Source organism: Capra hircus, chromosome 15 (assembly GCF_001704415.2).
Source record: "Capra hircus breed San Clemente chromosome 15, ASM170441v1, whole genome shotgun sequence".
In the NCBI taxonomy this organism is placed as follows: domain Eukaryota; kingdom Metazoa; phylum Chordata; class Mammalia; order Artiodactyla; family Bovidae; genus Capra; species Capra hircus.
The window spans coordinates 18,105,366-18,131,394 of record NC_030822.1 but is presented as its reverse complement, the minus strand read 5'-3'; the positions used below and the strand labels follow the sequence as shown (position 1 = coordinate 18,131,394).

At 47.2% G+C, this 26,029-nt stretch overlaps 1 protein-coding gene across 2 annotated transcripts in view; it reads right to left on the bottom strand.

Moving 5' to 3' along the window:
- The window catches only part of ABTB2 (ankyrin repeat and BTB domain containing 2), a 182,615-nt gene that overhangs the window by 48,951 nt on the left and 107,635 nt on the right, over positions 1–26,029 (bottom strand). For both annotated transcript variants that reach the window (XM_018059255.1, XM_018059256.1), the window contains exon 2: positions 138–284. In XM_018059255.1, coding sequence (XP_017914744.1) covers positions 138–284 — 147 coding nt within the window. The remainder of the gene's footprint in view (positions 1–137; positions 285–26,029) is intronic.

Below are 26,029 nucleotides of genomic sequence, written 5' to 3'. Positions count from 1 at the left end.
GCAACCTCTGGCCTTAAGGGATGGACAGTTTTCGGAGAAGGCAGGACACGGGCAGAGGAGGAGGAAGCCAGGACCCAGAAGGCGGGCTCTTCCCCACCTCTCCCTCGGAGCCAGCGGGCTGTGGGGGCTCCACTCACTCAGCTCGGAGATGCTCCCCACACAGGTGGCCAGGAGGGACTGCTCCAGGGTCCGGAGCTCCAGCTGCGCGTAGGCGTCGGCTCGCTCGTCGTGGCCCAGGGACCCCCCGTTGTAGGGGCTGAAGTATGCGGGAAGGGAGAGGACACCTGTGGGGAGACAAGGTGCCGTGTCAGAGAGTATAATCAATAAACAATCGATGATACGAATAAAATAGAGTTTTATTTGAGCCAAATGGAGGACTAGCCTAGAAGTGTGCTGCCCAGATTACTCTGAGAAACTGCTTCAGAGAAGCAGAGTCTTACAGTTTTGTATCTTGTCAGAATAAATAATATTAAACAAGTCAGGATTACATCTCTTCAAGGTTTGAAAAGAAAAAAAAAAGAACAGACCAGCACGTACACAGAGAGTCATTAAGGCCTTTGTACCTGGGAAGGGGGTCTTTATCATCAAAGGAGAGCCAGTAGCATGCCATCCCAGGAAGAGGGGCATTTCATCTTTATTTTCACATTTTTTTTAAAGATTTTTTTGGCTGTGGACCAGTTTTAAAGTCTTCACTGAATCTGTTACAACACTGCTTCCGTTTTATGGTTCAGGTTTCCAGCATGTGGGATCTTAGTTCCACAACCAGGGATCGAACCCCCACCCCTGCACTGGAGGGTAAAGTCTTAACCACTGGACTGCCAGGGAAGTCCTTAAACTTTATTTTTAGACATTATTTGCTTCCTGTCAATGTGCCCTTAGCTCTTCAGCAATTAAAGCAGATGTACAGTGTATGTTTGATAGGCCACAGGTTATTTTGGTTAGCATAGAATTCAAGTTAGGGACTTTCCTGCTGGCCCAGTGGCTAAGACTCTAAGCTTCCAATGCAGGGGCCCTGGGTTCGACCCCTGGTCGGGGAACTGGATCCTGCACGCTGCAACTACGAGTTCATACGCCACAACTAAAGATCCCACATGCCAAAACTAAAACCCGGAGCTGCCAAATAAATACATAAACAGCAACAACAACAAAAAATCAGATTAACTCATGTATAAGCCAGAATGACTTCCCTATATCTCAATATGTGAAAATGTCTTTTATCAACAAGTCACCTGAGGAAAGAAGCAAAGCGGAAAGTCCACAGCTCTCTTTCCCATCTGCTGGAGTGGGCCAACTGCAAGGCTCCACTTAGGACAGCTGACTTTTACCTGTGGCCGGTGCTGTGGGAGCCAGAATGCGGGGTGGCCCACCTGCATATGCGGTTTAAAGCGGTGGAGATCACCCTTTCCTGAAGCTGCACAAGGAACTGGCCTCCAGACACCCGTGGGCCACGCAAGCATTCACTCATTCCTTCCCCTCTTCACTCGCTGAATATTCAGAGTGCTTCCCAGGCATTGTGCTGCCTTCAGGATTCCAGGGTGACAGAGAGACCTGGCTTTGTCCTCACGTTGCTCAGGGAATGGGGCATCAGATATAAAGGTCCATCCCGCCCACTCAAAGGCCAGCACCACCCCTGGAGTCCTCTCACTTCCTCATGCTGCCCACACACCACCCCCTTCTCCTTCTTCAAGCCAAGAACAGGACTAAGAGAAACCAGAAAAAAGGATGCTGGCTTTCCCCACTCCAGCCACCGGCCAAGGCCAATTAGTGTTTTTCATTAGCACTTCAACAACAGAGGAGCAGAGCTGTCAGAATCAATCCCAGAGGGTGACAGCGCGTAAATTTCTTCAACTCATTGTGTGGCTTCTTAGAAAACACCAGAGAAGCAAAATCAGACTGGCTTAAAATTGAGCTGTTGGTTGTTAAGAGCATGTGGGCACAGAGATTCCCAGTTTTTGAAAACCACTATTTCTTTGATCAAGGCATCTTTGTCCAACCCCCTTGAACTTTTTTTTGAAAAAGCAAAATACCCACAGGAATTTAATCAGTCACTTTTGGGAAAAATCTCTTAAAATTCCTTGAGATGATGGGAGAGCCCCTGGGATGTGGCCAAATCCGGGCTAGGATTCCCTATCCTGCCCACAGAAATTGTCACAAGGATGATAATAGCCATGGGTCCTGCACCAAAGAGCTCAAGACAGGGCCTTGGAGCTGGAGCCTCTGGGCTCATGATTCTGGCTCTGTCACTGAACCAGCTGTGTGATCTTGGGCAAGTTACTTCACTTCTCTGTGCCTCAGATTCCTCACGTGTTAACTACAGATAACAAAGGCTATTGAGCTTACGACAGTGTGGCAGTGAGGAATGACTTGAGCTGTTGAATGTCAATGCCTGGACTGCTGTGTGGTTCAAAGTTAATGGCTCTTCAGTTGCTATTACAGGTATTTTTCCTATGTGCTGGGAATGCAGACCTCATGTATTATTCTTTCACCAAGGTCAGCACCTCTGTCTCCATTTTAGATACTGTGCAGAGAGTTTTAATAACTTGCTCTACTAAGTGGCAGAGCTAGGATTCGAATCCAGGTCTGACTGGCTCTAGAACACACACGTTTCATCCCTCTGTGAGCCCAGATTCCCACCACCAAGCTCGCCTATGGCTGTCCTGATTCAGCGCTGTTATCCCTGCTCGGTTCCCTCCAGGAGTCCCTGTGCTGGCCCTCGAGCAGAGCAGTCTTCCTCCCGCCCGGATCCTGGCAGCGGACTTTGGCCAGTCTCAAGGTTCAGCTGCTCTGCAGCCCTGCCCCACTAGCCTGCCCTTCCCCCAACCCTGCCTCCAGGCCTCCTCTGTGCTCCCTCTCTGCCTTGCTGTGTGCCTGAGACCTGGTGTCCTGAGTCTCCCTTCGACCCTTCCAGGATGGCAGTGGTGACTGACCTGGCAAAGCAGGGCATCAAAGCACTTCCTCAAAGCTCTGTTTCCAGTGGGAGGAGGAGGGTATGACTAGGTCCCCAAAGCGGAACCTCTCCCTGACAGCTGAGGACCCAAACACATTAGGAAGGGGTAGCTCTGGGCATTAAGACAAGTAAAACAAAAGACAACCCCCACCCACCCACCCACCCCCTCAACTAAAAAGCTCAACCCCACAGACAGCCCAAACATTTGGGAGGGTCTCTATGCAACGAGAGGTCCTAATGCAGGCCTCACTCTCCCCCTTCTCTTCATTATTAATCCAAAGAAACAATGCTGGGGACATGTGGATCAAATTTACAGTGCTTAGGGCAAGGGAATAGGAAGGTCAGCTGATTTGTCAAAGGATTCCCAGAGAGAAACATTATGTCAGTGGATCTAGTAACAAGAGCTGGCAGCTCCATTAATAACTGTTCCCACTTTCCCAGTCATCACCCACCCAGAGGGGCTTTCACTTAATACCGTGGCAAAGGTAATTATGAGCCTCTTATTAATAATAGTAACTGATAGCATCACAGCTTTTGCATAGTACCTTTTGCTTTTAAGAGACTTCTAACACTGAGTACTTAATTTATTCTCCTGGCAAGGGAGGTAGGGCGGTCATTATCAGTAATAGCCACTGCTGACTTTTATAGCGGGCTCGCTATGTGCCAGGATTGTGGTAACTTTGTAAGCAAGGTCATATTCAATTCCCAAGGCTTCATGAGGTAATGTTTGCACCCATCTTATAGATGAGAAAACCAAGGCCCCCACCCCCAAAGTTAAGCGATCTTCCCAAGGTTATTGAGGGTCAGGAATTGAACCGGGGCTAGATGTCAATCTCTTGAGTCTCAAGATGTTGAAATAAAAATGACATCCTAACTTTCACCACCTTGTCCTTTAGTAAGAGAATGAGGATGTGTGTGAGAAAAGGGGTTCTGTTCTGTTTGGGCCTGGAGTCTGAGAGGAGGAAATAAAAAGATACAGAAATATGACTTTCTTTTTTTAATGTGTCTCCAGTTACCACCTGCCAAGGATTCCTGGAGGGCTTGCATGAAGCTCTACGGACAGAAGGCTACCTCTCTTATTCCCCTCGATCTTTCCAAAATGCAGTTCCACAGCTTGCCTTCTGAATCTGCTGAGTCTGTCCCCTAAGAAAGGTCTTTTTTTTTTCTTTTTGTCAATGTGAAATTCTTCTGTCTCCCACATAAGCCTGTTCTTCAGCCGTTCTCACTGGAGATGGAAAACGTTTGCCTTAAGTTCTCGCAACACTATGCCTTCTTTGCCCACAGAAATTCCCAGCTTTATGACATGGGCCTGGGGCAAGGTTATTTTAGAAAAAGGGCTTTCCAAAAAAAAAAAAAAAAAGAAAGGCAAAGCATCCCCCTTCCCTTTACTAAGAAAAAACAGTTTATTTCAGTCATGATGGAAAAGAAAGCAAGTCAGAGTGAAACCTTTATTCCTTTACTAGTTAATAAGGACACCCAAATCAATCCCTACTGAACACTGTAAAAGTTACAGAGAAAACCCACGTGCACGGCTCAGATCATTGCCGTGAAATGAACTACTGCGTGAGAGGCAGGGAAGAAGTAGACAAGATCCAGGCATCCTCTGCCTCTCTCATCTCCAAAATCAGCATTTCTGTTGAAACAAGGTTCCACCCCATCTGCTTTGGCTCTATGTGAAGCCTCTAGGTTTCTCAATCTACACACACAACCACAATCTTCCGTCATTCCATTTTTCTGAAGCAGGTTGCCCAACCCTTGAATCTCAGAACTCATTATCTCATTCCCCAAAGCCACCAGTCCCTTCTTTGAGCACAGCACCGTATCCACCCAGTTGCCCAAGGACAGACCTATGAGTCATTCTTATCAACTCTCTCCTGCCTCCCCCACACATCCAATCAACCACCAAGCCCTGGTGCTCTCACCACCTTTCTATCTCAAAACTCTGTCCCTGCTGGTTCAGGCTTCCCTCTGGATCCTGCAAGCAGCCCCTCCCGTCTCCCAGCTCCACCTCACCAGTCCCTGACATCCCTTACTCTGGCCGTGGGTGCTAAGTCGCTTCGGTCGTGTCCGACTCCTTGTGACCCCATGGACTGTAGACCGCCAGGCTCCCTTGTCCATGGGATTCTCCAGGCAAGAATACTGGAGTGGGTTGCCATACCCCCTCCAGGGGATCTTCCCGACCCAGGGATAGAACCCCCTGCGTCTCTTACATCTCCTGAGCCGGCAGGTGGGGTCTTTACCACTAGCGCCACCTGGAAAGCCCAAGTAACTAGCGTTACTCTGGATACACACTCTTTTCTCTGGCTTTAAACTCTCCAGTGACTCCCCACCTCCTGAATAGGTTCAAACACCTTTCCACAGATGAGAAGAGATAATATTCTTCTCTCTATGATACTTAGGCATGAAAATAATCCTGCCAGTAACGGGGGAAATTCCCAGCACTTCTCAAGAAACGTGCAGAATTAAGAAACCTACGCACACCCAATCCTGGTTTCTCAAGCTGTTTTCTGGGCTTGGTCACTTGGCTCTGCTTCAGTCTCAGGTTCCTTCCCAGGTGATTCTCCACCAGTCCCCAGAGAGGGCGCCATAGAGTCAGATGGGAAATCCAGGACCTAGAAGGCGAGTCCTGCCTTCTTTCTGGTAGTCAATCAGGAATTCAAGCTGGGTTTCAGTTTGCAGAGGTGCTGGTTCCTCCAAGCAAGCAAGCAACAAGGCAGAAGCCAGTGGACCCCACACTGGGTTGAACAGACCAGACTTTCAGTGCAAAGCTTTTTCAGAAGCAGGACTCAGCCCAAACACCAAATCAGTGGGGACTTAATTCTCTTCTCTGTAAGGTAAGGTGGTCGGTCAGTTGGATGGCCTCTTAAGTCTGATTCAGCACTATACACTTCAAAACCTTTTCCCCCACTTTCATTCCACTATTTAACTTCTGAATTGTCAACAGTGGAAACAAATAGGCCCTGATAGTATTATTTCCTATGATTTCATCCCCCCCCCCCCACTATTAACAACACCCCCTCGCCATTCATACATATACACACAAGATTGTAATGTAAAGATAAGCTTTATTTTGTGAAAACTAGATCGATTTACAGTTCAGTTTTTCTGACCAGTCATCAACAGGCCATCAAGATGAACCTATTCACAGGGCAGCAATGGAGATGCAGACAGAGAGAACAGACTTCTGGACAAGGGTAGGTGAGAGGAAGGAGAGGGCGAGATGAATGGAGACAGTAGCAGGGAAGTATATACTAACACATATAAAATAAATAGCCAACAGAAATTTGCTGTATAACTCAGTGAACTCAAACTGGGGCTCTGTAACAACCTAGAGGGGTGGGAAAGGGTGGGAGGTGGGAGGGAGGTTCAAGAGGGACACCAATGGCTAATCCATGTTGATGTATGACAGATATCAAACCAATACTGTAATGCTATCAATTAAAAATAAATAATAAAATTAAAAGTGGGGAAATTTTTTAAAGGCTTAACTTAACTGTCCCCTCAACTCAACATTCCACTCCCAGAGCTCTGTGCAGACTTGCAAATGTTGTTTTCAGGAAGCGGTGACTGTGGTGGAGCCAGAGACCTGTGCAAGCCCGTGTGTCTAGCACCGTCTCCTGTCCCTGGCTCCTACACACCTCCCCCTGACTCGCTAGCCGGCTCAGGGAAGCTCATCTGTGAAGACAGCAAAGGCCACCGTCTGTCTCCTGCTTCTTTATAATGAAACCCAGGATGCGGAGGGTTGCTCTTTTACTGCCCTTGAGAGGAAACTTGGCAGGGCATCTTTTTGCCAGTTTCCTTGGGAGCTGGAAGCTTGGGTGAGGTTCAATCCATAAGCTTCTGAAAATAAAAATTATATTGCCCCACTGAACAGTTTCCAAATAGCTCACATAATCCAACCATTTTTATTTTTTTTTAAAGTGTTTCCATTCTCCGATCTGGAATTTTATATATAGTACGTTTAATGCCCAGTGTTTGTATATTAGTCACACTGAACAAAGTGCTGAAGAGTTAAAGCCGGAATATTTTCCCGAGAGACCCAAATGGAATATAAAGACAGTTGATTTAAAAAAAAAACAACCCACTTCACTGAATGGTGTCTCTCCTGATAGTCTAAGTTCAAAGAGACTGAGGAGGAGTGTTGAAACAGGGGAAAGATGAAGGAAATAAGGAAGAAAACCTAGAAATGGAATGAAATCTGCTTGACTTGATGAACTATCAGTCTTCCCTATAAAAATGGTTCCTCAAGAGCAATCAAACACTCGTGTAATTCTCAGCCAGCACCCACCTAAAGATGAGAGCACCGTACTGTGAGACCCAAGAGTTCAAGTGAGGAGCAAAGGTGGAGAGACGGGAAGAGAGAAGAGTGGGGGTCCAAGTTGAGTTTGGGAAGCAGGTTTGAACCACGAGTTAGTAACGGAGATCTGACCCCCACTGGGCGGCACTACCAGTCAGATGAAGCAGCATCTGAGCCCCTGGGAAGACCCTGGGAGTGGTCTCATCACTATCAGCCAGTACTGTTACTAGCCCCTTTTTACCAATGAGGCACACTGGTTTGGACGGCACTGGTCACTTGGCGAAGGTCACCAAGTTAGTGAAGGAAGTGGGATTCAGACTCAGCCCGCTCATCCTTCGAGTCCACACTGCCTCTCCCACGGGGCAGTCCACAAGCTCAGGGACAGAAGATTTCTTCACCACTTACCAGTCCAATTAGGACTGCCCTTTCCCCTTCTTCCTCAAGGTCAGGAAATTAAAAGCAAACATAGCCATGCTCTGGTTAACACTTCACTCTAAGTTATCAGAACGCCACCAGGGCTGAAGGGGGTCTTCTGGTTAAGAGAGGCCCAGAGGGCTGGGAGCTTGCCATTAAACCGTGAAATAATAACGGTTTATGACTGCCCAGGGAGCCAGGGGCCAGGGAACCCAGAGCAAGATCAAAGGCTGATGAAGTGCAACACGCTCGTTGCCAGAACCAAATTCTCTTTAAAAGATGATTAAAAAAAAATGGTAAAAAGCAAACCTCACAGTGAATAGTGGGCTGGAATTCATCTCTCTTTGGAATCCTTGACAGTCTTGGGCCTGCTGGTGGGGCTCCAGCTTGGGGAGCTGGCCCTGGGCTGCCTCTTTTCCCTCCAGTTGGCAGCAGCACCTCTGAACTCAGGACTGGCTCACCCAGTTCCCAGGTGGCTCCAAGCAGGGTAAAGATTTAGATGGAGAGGGGGGCCACCAGAGGGAAAAAACAACAATGGACCAACAAAGCAGTGGGGACGGGGCGTGAACTTGAAATCTCCACTAGGAATGCCACCTCACAGGCAGTTTGGTGATTTGTTTAATTAAAGTTCATATCAGTTCCATCCCAGACCCAGAGGATGAATACGCCCCTAAAAGAACCAGTCAAGATCATGAACGGCTGCTTAATTGTTTTGAAGTAAAGATGTAACAAAATGCAGCCTGTTCATTGCCATTTCCCTCCTTTGCCAGAGAGTAAAGTAAAGCCAGAGTAACCAAGCAGATCAATTTCAGGAAATTAAACCTAAAGGTGAACTCTAGGAAACTCAGCAACAGTCACAACATGGGGCAGTATGGAGTGCAGAACTCACACGTGGACCACTGAACTTTTTCCTGTGGAATAAGATCCCTGGGGTGTTTAGAGTACTTTTTAAGAGATTCTGGGTGGCCTATCTCCAAAGTATTGATGTAACATAGCAAGAACTTGAGTGACCCAGGAAGCCTGAATCTTGCAACTGCCGCCTCTTAAAAAAAAAGGAAAATCCACCACGTGACCATGGTCCTTTGTCAAACGCCGTCCTTGACCCATGGTGACTGAGCACGCCAGTTCCCGTGAGCCAAGGACAACATCCATCCACATTTGTATAAAGGCAACAGCACATTTAAAATGCAAACACATAGTCATCACCCTGAAATATCAACCCTTCCCCCAGCTCATGCACACACCACCACCGTGAGCGTTATTCTATGTTAGGGCTATAAAAATGTTTTGAACTACTGCACTTTCTAAACTTTATACAAATTTGATTTATTGGTGTTGTAAAAAGTGACTGTTATAAGAGAAATAGGGGACGAGATGGGGGAGATATACTTAGAAGGAGAAGAGGATGACAGGTCATTTCTTTTGAGTACAGGAATATCTATAATTTCAAATACGGCAGAAAGTTAACGGAAATTAAGTTTTTATATGAGAAAACAAATGAATGTTTTGGAAAAAAACAAAACTATGATCTAATTACTTATAAAGAGACCAGAACAAAGGTCATTTAACGTAAAAGTTATTCCTGCACGGGAGAATTTGAGATGGTTTTTTTACCTCCATTATACTTCACAGTTTTTCTACTGATTAAAAAATAAACATACATATTTTAATAAAAATAAAACCATTATTATAACTGTTGTGAGCTCATGGAGGCACAAAAAGCAAATAGAAAAAAACCTAATTGTTTTACATAAATGTTAATTAAAAAAATAAGGAAAAGAAACTCAGAAATTGTTCTATAGTCCTAAGCAGGAGGTGAGATTTTGTCTGCAAGTCTTATTCCAAGAATCAGCCTCGCCAAAGGCCAGCTCCTTCACCTGGCCAGATGGTGGTGACTGAGGAGCCATCTCCTGTGGCGTCCTGCTGACACTCGGCCCAGCCAGGTACACACTGAACCTGTGTGATCATGACGCGCCTACACAGTGGCCTCAGCCGCCAGTAGAAGCTGCAATGTGCTGGGACTGAGAGGTCTCAGAGCTGGGGGAAATCTTAATGTCACAGGGCTGGAATCACCAAGCGTGAAAAGAGGGGCTTGCCACTGCCATTGCTGGGGTGGGGGCAAAGGTGGGCACACGGATGGGAGAGAAGGCAAAGCTCCTCCCAGGAGTGATCCCTGAGCTACATCCCCAGCGAGAGCAATGCTGCCAGCAGGTAAAAGAGGCGGGCGGAAGACGTCTCCACGTGTCAGCCCAAAGGAAGGAGAGGGATAAATCAGCCTGAGCACAAGTCATTCCTTGGGGGTTAAGAAAAAAGAGGCAAGTATCATGAAGTCCAGGGCAGATGGCCAAGATATTTATTAATAGAATATGAGCACATTAGTCAGAAATGTACTGTGCTAGAGTCCTTCTAAAAATATAACCTGCTTTGGTTTAGATCTTTCAGGTGATTTAAGAACATGAATCAGAGGCAGGAAGGTTTAAAACTCAGCTATGAATCTTATTAACTGCGTAACTTTGGACTAGTTACTTAACTTCCCTGAGCCTCAATTTGTTCATCTGTATATAGGTCCATCTAGTCAAAGCTATGGTTTGCCAGTAATCGTGTATGGATGTGAGAGTTGGACTGTGAAGAAAGCTGAGCACTGAAGAATTGACGCTTTTGAACTGTGGTGTTGGAGAAGACTCTCGCGAGTCCCTTTGGATTGCAAGGAGATCCAACCAGTCAATCTTAAAGGAAATCAACCCTGAATATTCATTGGAAGGACTGATGCTGAAGCTGAAGCTCCAATACTTTGGCCACCTGATGCGAAGAACTGACTCATTTGAAAAAGACCCCAATGCTGAGACAGATTGAAGACAGGAGAAGGGGACAACAGAGGATGAGATGGCTGGATGGCATCACCAACTTGATGGACAAGAACTTGAGCAAGCTCTGGGAGTTGGTGATGGACAGGGAAGCCTCACGTGCTGCAGTCCATGGGGTTGCAAACAATCGGATATGACTGAGCGACTGAACTGAACTGATATAGGCCTAATAATAGCTTCGAGAATTAGAAGTTAAGTAAGCATTCAGCAAAATGCCTGAAACATAGCAGACATGTAATAAATGGGAATATTCTTATAAAAGACTTCCCTGATTCCCAGGGCCAAGGGCTTTGGGATAAAGCCATCAGATACCATATAAAAGTATTATCACTATTTGCAGGAAGTAAGGGACCCGAGGCCAATCTATCCCATTATTTTCCTAAAGGCCTGTGCTGATAAAGAGTCATGCTTTACTCACCATAGACAGATCATTTATTCTACATTCATCCACTCCCTTCTTCTGTTTACTGATGACCTAATAATCTGCCAGAAGTGGCTAAATTCTGGGGATTGAAAAGTAAACAGGACATGGTCTCGACCTGTTGATGTTTGCAGTCTAGTGAAGAAGGGCAGACAGTAAACCAGCCAAGTCAATAATATGTGAAAAGGGCTATATGGAGTTGGACCAAAGAGCCCAGAGGAGGGTCTCTAAGTGGACTATGTAGGCTGAGTAGTCAAGGAAGGCTTCCTGAAGGAAGAGACATAGCTGATGAGTGGACATCAGTTGGATGGGGCTTTCAAGCAGAGGAAGGGCCTGTATAGGGAGGATCTGGGGCAGTGACAGGCTGGGGAGGGGTCCCCTGGGACTTGTCATGAAGCTGTATGTGTCGAGTCAGCACGTTATTCATACTTAGACTGTGTATTTATTTGGGGCAGCCTGAGAGGTGGCTACGGGAGATCACTGTCCTCCCCCGACCCACCCTTGGAGCCAATATGAAGCTAGGATCAGTGAACTTTTCCCACGAAGGGTCAGAGAGTAAATATTTTTGGCTATGTGGGTCTCTGCTACAACCGCTCAACTCTGACAGTGTAATGTGCATACACATAAACAGATGGGCACAGACTTTTAAAAGATCATCTTCCCTGTTTTTAAAGTAATTAAAAAAAAAAAAAACTATTTGGTTGCTCTAGGTCTTAGTTGCAGCATTCAAACTCTTAGTTGTGGCGTGTGGGGTCTAGTTTCCTCATCAAGGATCAACCTGGGCTCCCTGCATTTGGGAGTGTGGAGTCTTAGCCACTGGACACCAGGGAAGTCTCCACGTGGGCACAGAATTGGAATTTTATATCACCTTCATGTGTCACAAACTAGTCTTTTAATACTTTTTCAACATTTAAAAATACAAAACTAATTACTGGCTTGCAGGCTATACAAAAAAACAGGTGTCAGCTGGGATCAGGCCCCAGGTCTGCGCTTGTCCACCTCACTTCTAATCCAGAGCCCTTCAGAGGGATGCAGAGGGTAACTCGAAGGGACGGGCGAGTGTAACAGGGTTCCTGGGGAGGAACCAGGGAGGTGGACACTGGTCACAGGAATCTAAGGGGCTGGGACTCTGTCCTGAGAGCAAGGAGGACTCACTGAAGGGGTTTCAGCACGTGAATGATAGGGTCATACACACATTGAGACAGATAAATCGGGCAGCAGTGTGGAAAGGGGTGGGAAGGAGTATCTAGATTAGAGAACTCCACTGCAGGCTGAAGACATCTTCTTTGCCAGGGAATTCACAGTATAAAAACCCACCTGGGCTACTGCTTTGATTCTAATTTCAACAAAGTTGCTCATTCCTTTTAGCTTTCGCGCTACGTACTTAAACATGAAAGACGGAGGTAAAATTTTGGAACTAAAATTCATTAAGGAATCATTTTTAAGACCAGAGAAGTGAAAAACATGTTGGACTACTTTTAAAATTGGTGATGTTTCAGGATGAAATTAAACCAGTTAGCAAATTTCAGTCTCAGTTGTTAATGGCTCCAAAAGGTAATTCACAAAGAATGAGAGAATTCAACACATGCTTTAAAATCTGGGCCAACAAAAGACATCCCCATGCCAAGTGGGTTGGGGACACCAGAGCCCAGAGTTGAAGTCATTCCCTTCATCAGCTCATATATGGCACAAACGGACATACCCATGTACCACCCTGCCTTCCCGCCCCCAGTAAGGGCAGCTTGCAGGCAGTTAAAACCCACAGACAGAGAACACATACTCTAAGGCCATGGGACCTTCTGTCCCAAGGTGGACTGATGACTTCAAATAAGGAACAAGTATCTAAGTAGGCTCAGGGAACGTTAGCACTGTGCTTTCCCCATCACTCATTCACCCACTCAAACCTTCATCACATGTCTATTAATTACACTGAGCTTAGTGCTAGAAATACAGAGGTAAGTCCCAGGTCCCTGATGCTAGAGGAGAGGAAAAACATGTAGACAGATATTCAAAAGGCACCATAATAAATGGTAGAGGAGAGGGCTCTGCAGTAGGTACTAGAACCTTAGAAGGAATCTGAAGAGAGGGCTTTTGCTATGTGCTGTCATCATTGGCAAGGGAAGAAAAATAACAGGATGTTTCACAAAGCCCCTGCTTACTCCAAGAACCCTAAAGGGACTGAACACTATGAGTTGCAAACAGTCCCCACCCATCTTGTGGCTGGGCAACACCACACAACACGGGGTGGGCTGAAGGTGGGGAGGAGGTGCAGGGAAGGATGTCCCCACAGAATGATCATTCTCAGGATGGGGACACCCAAACCTCACTGGCTCTCTCCCAGGAGCCCATGATCTTCCCCTGCCAAGATGCATGAAAACTTTCAACCTATTATCCAGATACTTGAAATTGCGCTGATGTTCTCAGGGGCCTATCCAATACTGTCCTTCTCCCTGGCTAAAAGAACCCTGATACTGCCCAGGATGACCTGCAGTACAAGCCCTGGGGGGCCCCCTTCCCAGACTCCTTTACAGCTGTGCAACATGATTTTGGACAATGAGACACAAACTCAGGACATCAGGGGTTCTGGAGAGCACTGCTTTTCCTTATCTAAAAGGACAGGCTGTCCAGCTGGCAGGACCTTCGTGTTTCTCCTGGTCTTAAATGTGATACACTGTCTGAAGAAGGACAGTAGCAGCCATTATACCTCCGGGAGGCAGGCCACCATGCAGGGCGTGGGGCTACAGGAAGGGACAAGACCAGAGCCTACGTGCTGAGGATGGCAAAGCAGAAAGTAGAAAGAGCCTGGGTCTCCGACCATCTCACTGAGCAAGCTAGCCACCACCAGGAACTGCCAATCTCTGAACTTGTTACAGGAGAAAAATACCACAGAGCAGGTGGCGTGAACAACAGAAACATGTTTTCTCACAGTTCTGGAGGGTAGACGTCTGAGATCAAGGCATGGGGAGGGCTGCTTTCTTCCTCTGACGCCTCTCTCCTGGGCTGTCTTTGCCCTGGGTCTATATGTGGCCTTCCCTGTGTGTCTGTGTCCTGATCACCCCTTCTTATAAGAACACCAGTCAGACTGGATTCGGGCCCACTCAGGACTTCATTTCTACCTTAGTTACCTTAAATACAGTCACATTCTGATGTGCTGGGGTAGAACTTCAAGCTATGAATTCTGTGTGCACGCGCGTGTGCTAAGGTGCTACAGTCATGTCCAACTCTTTGCAACCCCATGGACTGTAGTCCACCAGGCCTCCTCTGTCCATGGGATTCTGCAGGCAAGAACACTGGAGTGGGTTGCCATACCCCCTCCAGGGGATCTCCCCGACCCAAGGACTGAACCTGTGTCTCTTATGTCTCTTGCCCTGGCAGGCGGCTTCTTTACCACTAGCACCACCTGGGAAGCCCCAGTGAATTTTGGAGGGTCACAAATCAGATCACCATAGTAGTTTTCTCTGACTTGCAGATGAAGTAACTTTTCTAGTACAAGATGGTTTCTGTAAATCATTAGTTTGCAAAAAATTTTTTTTCTAAGCCATGGAACCGTTTGTTCAAATGAAATCATATGGTGAGTCTGATGATAAAGCCGTCTCCCCACTCCCAGGGCCCCTGCATCTCTGTAGAGACTGAAAATGTGAGCTCACCACCTCCTCTCTGTGGCACTGACTGTGCACATGCCAGACGGGAACTCTGTTAAGAACAGCACATTCTGGCCCGTGTGGTCTAGCTCCCCGAGAGCCTGACGTGGCTGCAGCAACCCCAGCTCTCATTTTGTCCAGCATAAGGGCTGGAATCTCCCTTCATGGGGGAATCTTCCTGGCAGACCATCTATCAGCAGAAGGCCACTCACAGACTTTTTTTCTTTTCTTTTGGCCATGCTACATGGCTTGTGGGATCTTAAGTTTCCCAACCAGGGACTGAACCCAGGCCCTCGGGCATGAGAGCATGGAGTCTTACCACGGCAGAATCCCCACAGTTTATTTCCATTTAAAAAAAAAATGCAGAAAGGCAAAAAGAAGAGAATAAAAATAGTAATTTTACCACCCTGAAATAATCACCATTGACATTATAGTTTAATATCTTTTTGCACTTTTGAATATGCACCTCTGCTTTGGAGTGTGTGTGCATATTTTTCTGCATGCTTGAATACTTTTAAGAAACTAATACTTTAATCACCCTTTTTCACTTAATATTTCACAGACATCTTTCCAAGGCCCCAGATATGGTTTCACATGATCCCTTTCAATGGCTACAGCACACTCCATTCTAAAGGCTCACAGTACCAAGCGCTGTTATTTTAGGCAAGTCAGGAGAGTCCCACAGTATGACTTCAGCGTGGGCAGTGGCCTCCTAGTCATATCAAACCCCAGCGCTCGAGCACTGACAGGACCCCTGCTTGTGGTCCCAGCCCTAGAACTGAGCCCCGAACATCCACATGGGACCTGCTAGAGAGAGGTGACTCTAACAGGGCCTCATGATAGACGTCAGCATCATCTCATTCTGAATTTTAGGACCGGATGTCAAAGAAACTGAATTAAAGCAGCAGGAAGAGGTGGCATTTCCTCACAGGTGTCTGTGGGTTGCAGACTCTGGCTCCCAGAGGCCTTGGAAGGCTAGCTATGGGTCTATCATTCAGTCAGGGAGCAACCAGGCCATCTGGTCTACCGACATCCAGTTCTGGATGTGCACCACAGGCCCGCTCCTTTCCTCTCATCAGGAAAGCTGGGACACCCCTGTGCTTTCCACGCAGAAGCCAAATGGGAAGGTCTTGCTAAGCCTCCAGGGGTTTCTGCAGCATGCTGCCTGGGAAGAGAGGCCTGTCCTTGGGGAGCATGTTTGCTGCTGCCCTGGGTGCCTAGAGCCATGGCCCGGCTGCAGAGCTGGACATGACTCTGTGCACTTCTTTGGGCTTTGGCTGGAGTCCCTCTCTGTTTGTTTTACAAACTCCTACTTAGAGTCTCAAATTAGGCTCGTTAAAAAGCCAGCTCCCCACGGGGCTATAAACGTCACATAGACAAGCAGAGCGTTAGTTTACAAGGCTGGCGAGTGATCCGCCCACCACGATGGTCTGGACCTGGTGGAAACAGTGAATCAGCCTGTTGGGGCAGTACCCCCTCCTCCACTAAGGCTGTGTCAGCCACCGGCCAGAGAAGAGGCAGGCCAAGGACGGCCTTCCAGGCCAGCTGGGCTGGATCGCACTTGGATTTGAGCAGCATAACTAACAGCAGGGAAAGAACTGCCTCTCTGACACCCTCTGCAGCTCTCAGCCTTTTCTCACTTTCTTTGCAGCACCCCAAGTCTGCGTCCAAACCCCTATAACCATCCTTATAGGCAGAGGCGGTTGCCAACAACATAGCTCCCCACATTCTCACTCACACCTTGAGCAGATTAACCTTGTCTTTCTGTGGGGGTGTTTCTCCTGCCTGGGTGGCTCTGGTGGCCTCCTGTTCTAGCTCCAGCAGCTCTGCTTTGCAGCTCATGCCCCTGTGGGGGGTTGTGCCCTGCAGGCGGAAGGCTGCAGTGAATGGAGGGCAGAGAAAAGTGGACTCCTGCTTCCCAGCATCAACCTCATTATTTGAGTCACTGACCAGTCAGCATGCCGCAGATGACTCCGAGGTGGAAGCAATGTCACCTTAGAGACCTTACTGTCCACCCCCAGGCTCCCTGCCAGACGGTCGAGCTGAGAAAGCATCAAAATCTTAACTGCCTAGACTAAAATTTCAGGAGGTCACTTTTCTGTCCCTGGGCTTTACCATAACACACATGGCATCTCCTCCGTCCAAACTCAGAAGAGCCTGACATGTATTTATTAACAGCCAAGGCTGGAAAGGACTACAGAAACCATACAGCCTCTCATTTTGCACATCCCCATGATTCATCTTTATTTAATACGCTGCCACTATGGTATCAATATTCACCACACCCCCCAGTACAGATGGCACTGTCTGATCAGTCCCTGATGTTTGTCCCGCACGACACCCTGAGTAGCTGCCTGAGGACTCAGTTCTGGTGATCAGGAGTTCATGTGCAGCCCCAGCTGCTGCTGCTGCTAAGTCGCTTCAGTCGTGTCCGACTCTGTGCGACCCCAGAGACGGCAGCCCACCAGGCTCCCCCGTCCCTGGGATTCTCCAGGCAAGAACACTGGAGTGGGTTGCCATTTCCTTCTCCAATGCATGAAAGTGAAAAGTGAAAGTGAAGTAGCTCAGTCACAGCTGCTAGAAAGTTCTTATTTAATCCCACCTGTCTTGTTGCAGCTTCCGGCCCTTGACTCGTGTCCACACCAGTAAACCTACTCCCCTTTCCATGCCAGGGCCCCTTCCTCCATCACAAGTCCTCACCTGGTGTGATTCTAGCCCACTGAGATCTGGGAGCCCAGGACTCAAGCACACCCCTGGACTAGGTCGTATGCGTCTATCCTCACTGGTTCAGAAGAGCAGAGGACGGTCCACTCCCCTCTTTCCAGATTCTGATTCTAAACACTCATGATTGCAGTCTCTGCACTGGTGGCAACCCCCATTCCTGTCCTTCCTCTTTCTACCCAGTGACTTTTCAACACCATCTTCCCAGAGCCGTTGTAGACCATGGCACAGTGATCACGAGCACAAGCTTACGTGTTGGGCAGACCCAGCCTCAAATCTGGCTCTATCACTTACTCACCCTGTGGCTTCGGACACGTGACACCTCGTCAGAGCCTCAGTTTCCCCATCTGTAGAATGGGGATAACACCTGCTCTCAGAGAGCACCCGTGACAGTCAGTTGAGACCCCAGGAATGCACAGTGCTGGGCACATGATACAAGGTCCTTGTCTGTGCCATCGTCCCCATCGTGTGAGGACGTGGTCTTTTACCACCATTGCCCTCGGTCCTCTCGCAGGGGTCTCAGGCTCCCACAGGAGCTACTGTGATATCGACAACCCTTTTACCAGAAGCTTATGAAGGGCAGAGGCTATGCTTTTCGCCTTACTGCTTCCCTCTCTCTGTCATCTCTGCAGTTCCAAGAACATGACAGATGCTTCATAAGTAGGAAAAACCCATGTTCAGAGAACACGAATTTATTTTAACTTTAAGCCTTAGTGAAAACATTGGACCCTCTCACTAGTAAAGCAAACCACAGAATAGCTTTGGCTTCTGAATAGCTTTCTCTTGACCGCGCCTCCTCCCTTTGCCTGGTCTGTTAGGGGATGGCCGTTCTGGGGGACAGATGTCAGAGGGTCAGACGCTGACTCTGCAGGCCCAGGGACTCAAGCAGGATGGAAAGAGAGAGGGCAAGTCAGTCTGCCCTCCACCTTCCCACTCCAGGTCCTGGTCCCGGTCCACAGACAAGCTGGAGGGGAGCTCAGAGGTGCGGGTTTGGAGGCCCTGCGTGGTCATAGTGACATCACAGCTCTAACAACAGCTCTGACTCCACGCTGTGTGTGCAGACTACAGAGCCCACCCTCAGCTCCTAGTTCTCCTCCTCCCTCCCCTTAGAAAGAGAGAGAAAAGGAGAGAAGAGGGAGAAAGGGAGAGAAGAAAGTATGTCTGAAAAATAAACATGCGTATATGAGTGCTTTGAGCTCAGAAGCCCCGTGACATTTCAGAAGAAGTCACCTATGCGTAGATGACTTTTATTTCTTCACACACACACCGGAAACGGCTTGGTAGGATAAGCTATCCCTCTGGCCCCTACCTAGAAGCCTCATCTCTTGAAAGAGGTAGTTTTAATGCAGGGGCTTTCCTGGGGAAATGGGAAGCAAAACCCAAGGTCCCCTTACGTGAATAACGACCCCGTCTCCTTAGGGAGTCGTTAACAGTGGCAGGCTAGAAGAGGATATGGAAGGGGAGTATGGGGTCCACACAAAATGCCCAAGGACCCTTGGTAACGTAACGGGGCCCATTTACTCTCAGGAAACTGACACTGGGACTTCCCTGGTGGTCCAGTGGTTGAGAATCTGCCTGCCGATGCGGGGGATGCACTTTCTGGTCCAGGAAGATTACACAGGCTGTGGGGCAGCTAAGCCCACAGACTGCAGTCCCGGGCACCTAGAGCCTGTGCTCCACAACAAGAGAAGCCACCGCAACGAGGAGCTTGTGCACCACAATAGAAAGTAGCCCCGGCTCGCCGCAACAAGAGAAAGTCTGCACAGCAACGAAGGTCCACCACAGCCACAGATAAATAAATAAAAGAAATCCGACGCTGTAGGAGGGTAAGCAGCTTGCCCAGGATCCCACTTCCAAGCCAGGAAGCAACAGGGTCCATGCTCTACACTACTCCACCGTAGGGAGTCTGGGCCCAGCACTGATATATCAAAACTGAAGACGTCTAAAAAATCTGATTTTATAAATCACATATCATTAAACCTACCCTTTGAATACGTACAATTCAGTGGCTTTTAGTATATTCACAGAAGTGTAAAACCATAACGACTATTTCATTCCAGAACATTTTAATAGCCCCCCAAAGATACCCCCATTCCCTGTCTTCCCCACCCCTGCCAGCCCTGGCAAGTAGTAATCTACTTTGTTTCTATAAATTTGCCTACCCTAGGCATGATATGTTAATGGTATCATACAATATGTAGCCTTTTGTGTCTGGCTTCTTTTACATATGTGGCACAGTATTTTTAAGGGTCATCCATGTCGTGCCGTGTCAGTGGTTTACTTCTTTTTGTGGCTCAATGATCTTGCACTGTATGGACAGACCACACTTTACCTTTGCATCAGTTGATGGACATTTGGATTCTTTCCACTGTTCAGCTATTACAGATAATGCTATTGTGAGCATGTACTTACAAGTTTTGTGAGCACATGTATTTTCATTTCTCGTAGGTATACACCTAGGAGTGGAATTGCTGAGTCATATGGTAATTTTACATTTGACTTTTTGAGGAACTACCAGAATATTTTTTCACAATGCCTGCATCATTACATTTCTGCCAACAAACAGTACATGAGAGTTTCGATTTCTGTATGTCCTGGCCAATATTCATTACTGTCTATTTGGTTACTAGGGTGCATGAAGCAGTATCTTATTATGTGATAATCTTTTAAAAAATTATTAATTCTTTGACAGTGATTCTACGCCAGAATGGAATTCCTTGAGGGCCATTACAAAAGACATGAAAGAAGCACCTAAAAAATAAGACAAACATAGCTAACAAAAAGTCAGTCACGGGAGATTAGATGACCCTAAGAATGAAACTCACTCACTGGATTCACATTAAATTACTTTTATCATTATAATCAATGCATGTTGACTGCAGAAAAATACAGAAAATAAAATCAGGTCTAACGTAGAAAATAAAAATCACCCATAATCCCATCACTTAGAGGTACTGATATATTTTTTAAACATACAATGTTGCTTCATTTTACTTACTACACACTATTTTCTTGACATTAAATACCTTTGAAAAAGTTTTTAAGTGTCTACGCAGTAATTGCCACCTGCTTCAGGTTCTACTACTTTGCCTGACATTTGCTCTTCTACCTGTGTCCACTTTCTTGTAAAACTTCCCAACATTCAGTTCACAAAGCAGAGCCTTTGGTTGCCCCTGAAGAGTTCATGGGATGGACAGCTACACAGCTGTGTGAGAGTGCACATGCATGCCTGAGAGTACACACACACACACAGCCTTCACATTTCCCTGGGATGCTGGGCAAGTGTACACACACACACACACACACACACACACACACACACACAATACACACACACCCTTCACATTTCCCTGGGATGCTGGGCAAGTCTTTAATCTTTCATCAGTGAAATGGGGCTGACTAGTGTCTACCTAAAACTGCTGATTTGGCAGAAGGCTTAGTTAGTGACCACATCTTCCAGCCCCTTCCCTGTTATTCTCATCACAAAACTATTGTACAGATTTGGCTGTTATTTCCCCAGTAGCAATCAGCACATCCCACACCCAGATCCTGGTTTCCAATACCACCGAAAGGATCCAGAGCTCCCTGGAGAAATGGCAGATTCTAGGAATGGGGCAGGGAATACACAAGATGAAATTGAAGCATCTTGTAATGCCAGAAAGTAAGAGAGTGCTAAAAAAAGAAAAAAAAAAAAAAACCAGAATGAGGGGGCATGTTAAAGGGATGCAGGGGCCAAAGAAAAGAGCTCTCAATGACCTGGGATGGAACAATTTCAGCAATAGAGGATTACAATCCAAAGTATAAACTAAATATCCATGTATCCATATGATTAACAATAATTGAACAATTGATTGAATGAATAATTGAGGGGGAAACAGACAAATCTTCTACTACTTTACAGCAGAGAAACCTGACAAACGTCCCAGGGGGCGAGGTGAACCTCATCAGTGGTAAGTCATGTTGACAGCATGTACCCTGGGCACAATGTGATGAAAAAGGCACTTCACTTCTGTGGTCTTCCCCTGCAAAACCCCACAATCCCAACCTAATTATGGGAAAAACCTCAGTCAAACCCAAACTGAGGGACCTTCTAAGAAACACCTAACAACAGCAGCAAGGAAAGGCTTAGATGACAAACGATCACAGCTGAGAGGGATCTAAGATGACAGGATGGCTAAATGCAGTAACAGGGGATCCTGGGACAGAAAAAGGACAACAGGTGAAAACCCAGGAGATCCTAATGAAGTGTGGACTTCAGTTAATAACACTGTATCACACTGAGCTATTTGTTGCGACAAATGTACACGTGACAAAGGTAAGATGGTAACAGGGAAAACTGGGTTTGAGGCATCTGGGGACTTACTGTAATATTCCTGCAACTTTTCTCTAAATCTAGAACTATTCTTTAAAATTTATTCAGTTCAGTTCAGTCACTCAGTCGTGTATGACTCTTTGCGACCCCATGAATCACAGCATGCCAGGCCTCCCTGTCCATCACCAACTCCCGGAGTTTACCCAAACTCATGTCCATCGAGTCGGTGATGCCATCCAGCCATCTCATCCTCTGTCATCCCCTTCTTCTCCTGCCCCCGATCCCTCCCAGCATCAGGGTCTTTTGCAATGAGTCAACTCTTTGCATGAGGTGGCCAAAGTACTGGAGTTTCAGCTTCAGCATCAGTGCTTCCAATGAACACCGTAAATGTTAACAAATAAGTAAATCCTACAAACAAACAACAAAAGGAATGTCCCAGAAATGGCATCATGTGGACTTCCCTAATTCCCAGTGAGCAGAAGAGCATTGAATCTGTTGGGGTTCTCAAATTTTTTTGGCTGCACCATGAGACTTGTGGGGTCTTAGTTAGCCAACCAGGGATTGAACCTAGGCCCTTGGCAATGAAAGCTCAGAGTCCTAACTACTGGACTGACAGGGAATTAGCACAATATATCTATTGTTGACATAACTTTCTGGGCCCCAGATGGAGCCACTCCAGCCCAAAGTACCACATCAGCACACTGAAACGTTGATAACTTTTATGTCCCTGTCAACGCTCCACTTGACCAGAAATGCAATATAGATCCAGTCACTTGATCCCCAAGTGCCAAGCCAACTCTGGGCTTTTCCACCCAAACAAGGCTGACCATGTGGCTCTGGCCAATCAGCTATTTTTTCTTCCCCTCCTCCTTGTTCTTTTTTCCATAAAAGCTTCCTGCCTTCCACCCTATTTTGCAGTTCTCCAAAAGGAGACTGTCCACTTCATCAAGTGTTAAAGTTTGTATTAGCTAAATCGTCTTCTTCAATCCTTTTTTAAACACTATTTACTCATATGTCCATTCCAAATAAAACATTTCTACTGAGCCCTTACTGGAGGCCAGGCACCATGCTGGGCCTCAAGGAGGTACTGGTCCAGAGAACAGGTGTTTTTTTTCCTCTCTGCTCTGCTGGGACCATGAGGGGAGATGCCCTCGGGAATTGACTTGTTCCTTCTGTAGCTAGGGAGGCAGCTGAAGCTTGCTGGGTCAATGTTAAGCTCAGCCCAGTCACTTGCATATAATGGTCACCCTTGGATCACTGTTAGGCATTTAACAAGGCTGTTATGTTTTAGGATACTTCGGTTTGGTTTATTTGGATTTTTTTCCTCCAGATCTTTTTTTTCTGATTATAATGATAAATATGATTATTATTTAAAAATCAGAAAGGCAAACAAATATAGAAAAAGAAAGTTTTCTGTACTCTTACCTCCAAAGATAATTGCTGTATACTATATTTTTTTCTTCAAATAGCATTTCTTTTGGTACATAAATTAACCATATCAATATTCCCTCCTCTCATCACAAATGGGATTTTTTTTTTTTTAAGGCCATGCCGCACCTCAGTATGTAAGATCTTAGTTCCCTGACCAGGGATCGAACCTGTGCCCCCTGCATTGGGAGCTCAGAGTCTTAACTATTGGACTGCCAGGGAGGAATCTCAGACAGGATTCTAATGACATTACTTTTCACCTAACACTGAATCCTATATGTTGTGGACAATTTTTTTCAGATCAATGTACTTTAAGAGCTGCAGTTTTCTGCTGTAAATGCCTCCCCAAATTTGAACTGTGCCCACCACCCCCTGCCTCCAGTCTCACAGGTGTCTAGTGAAGCTGCCAGCTCCAGGGCACCTGAAGCAGAGCCAGGCTGGGGCTGCAGGTATTTCCCACAACAGGTGCCCTAGTGAGGGATTTTCCCCCTTTTCTGGCTCTTCCCCTGCGGGGGTGGGGGCAGGGCCAGGAGCCTCTCCCCAGGGAGATGCCAGTAGCAGGCCATGAGTCAGGCAGATAAGCTTCCGGTGTGAAGTCACACTGAGGCGCTATTTGTGGACACCCAGCAGGGCCAGCTGAGTGTGACTCAGAGAGGCAGGAGTGAATGGAGGAGGTTCCGTGTCAGGCGGGAACAGGTATCAGCTGAGAATGAGAGCTGTTGGGCTCACCACTCCCTGCCCTTCCTAGAGCAGAGGCTGTAACCAGAACTTCGGAACCACAGTAAATTCCCCAGGCTTTCCCATCAGGGGGATTCCTGGGTTACTTTCACTGAGAACAAGGCCATCTATGTCCAGGGTGAGGCTGGGTAAGTGTGACTCCAGGCTCGCAGAGGAGAGATGCAATTCAGCGTGCCAGCATCAGGAGAACTTCACTTTTCGCGCCAGTTCTGGCTCTGCCTTTCACAAAACAAGGCACACAATCGTTTCCTAATGCGAACACACAGCTACCAGCGAGGGCGAAGCACTGTGGACATTCAGCTGAGTTAAGTCTGCCTTGTGAGTTAAACCTGCCTTGAGATTACCAGGTGATGCTGCCTGTTCTTCTCAGCCGCAGAGCTCTGGGAATACTGGCTCTGCCGTCCTTTTAGCTCCCCGGAAGCATTTACACAGAGCTGCTTCTTGTGTCTATGTATTTGCTCAGCTGTTCAGTGTCCGGTGCTCCCCTTCAAAATGTAAATTCCTTCCGGCAGGGGTTACCTGAACAATGTCAGGTACATAGTAGATGTTCAATAAACACTTTCTGGGCGGGGGCGGGGAATGATTGCCATCAACCTGCTGTTTGACCATGACCCTGCATTAGTTACTTGACCTCTAGGACCTCAGTTTCTTCCTTTGTAAAATGAAGGTGGTTTCTTCTCTAGTGGTTAGGGTGAATACTAAAAAGGGCAAATGCACACAAAGCCCTAATGCCTGACACGTGGCAAGAGCTTGCCAATGAACCAGTAAGTGGGCTCTGTTCTGTTATTATCATCAGAGGTAAGGAACAGATCTGGGCCCCTTCAATACACTCCACGTTTCCAATATTTAATGAGCTAGTCTTTGTTCAACCAGCCGCACAGGAAGTGAAAGATCAAAGGACCTGGTCCCTGCAATCCCACCTTCCTAAATAGATTTGCCCATCAAAGTCATCCAGGACCCTGTTGAGGGGCGACCCCAAAGTTTGGAGGCCCCAAAGCTGGTGAGCCACAAGTCATGGGTCCTACTGACATCACCCCTAGGAAGCAGCAACAGGCAATCCATCACTAACTGTCACAAAGCTTGTCCTCATTCAGGCTGCTCAGCCGCAAGAGGCCAGCCATTAGCTAACTTTACAGTCTTTGTGCCCCAGGTAACAGACAAAGACAGGAAGGCAGAGTGGAACTCGTCTCCCCTTGACATGAACTTTCCAGGTAGCAAAGCCCTAAACCAAGAGAGAGCAGTTTGGTCGAGGCAAACGCAGCACCTGTCTTTTCTGCTGCCCAGACCCAGGGTAGGTCCATCTCCAGGAGGGGAAAGAGGAGCTGCAGGGAGAGATGAGGGCTAGTGGAGACTGCTTTGCTATGGAGAGGAGAGCTTCCAGTTGGGAAATCCCTGGAGACTCTTGTTGGGAGAAGGAAAATGGAAAAAGACAGAGGCTGGAGAAGAAGGGGGAGGAAAAATAATCAAAGTAGAGCAAGTTCTATCCCTTGAAAGAAGAGGTCCTTCAGACAATCTCTTCATCTGAATGCTTAAAAATACATTTTGAAACAGCTGAGAAAATGTGGAAATTTTCTCCTTCCTTAGCTCTTACAGTTGAAGTTTAGAAAATTCACGCTTGCCTTCCACCTTGGCCTTGTATGAAGGGCGGAAAACACAGGATTCAGTTTAATATGCTTTTTAAGAACAGAATTCTCCCTGACTTGGGTTTCTTTGTCTGGTGGGTTTCAGAGACCTAATTTCTAGGGCTGGAGAAGGACCTTTTCCCTCCAGATTTCCCTGAGGGCAGCTCCTTCTCTTCCTCCCCCGCGCCCGGGAGAAGCGGCACATGACAGGTAGCTGGCAGCAGAGAGGACCCCACTTTCTTTTGATCCCTTCTCAGCCCCCCTCCTCCCAATTTACTGATTTACTCTGGGAGGCCTCAGGGCCCAAGGCCGGGCCTTGATCTCTAGGGGAAGCAGAAGTGATTGAGATGCCGATACATCAGGCCTGTGTGCAGGGCTGGGAGGGGGAGGCAGGATAAAGAGACAAAGAGGAGGAAGGGGGATAAACGAATTCACATCAGCGGCAAAGTGCCTCTCCTTGATGGATGAGCCCCTTCCTCTGCCCTAATCACTCTGGATGGCCTCGGCATCTCGGACCCGCCAGAGCCATCTGGGAACCCTCAGGGATCCGGACTCTTGGTTCCCTGGGAATGTTTTGGCAGTTATGATCTGTGATCCTCAAGTTTATGATAAAGTTGAATGTAA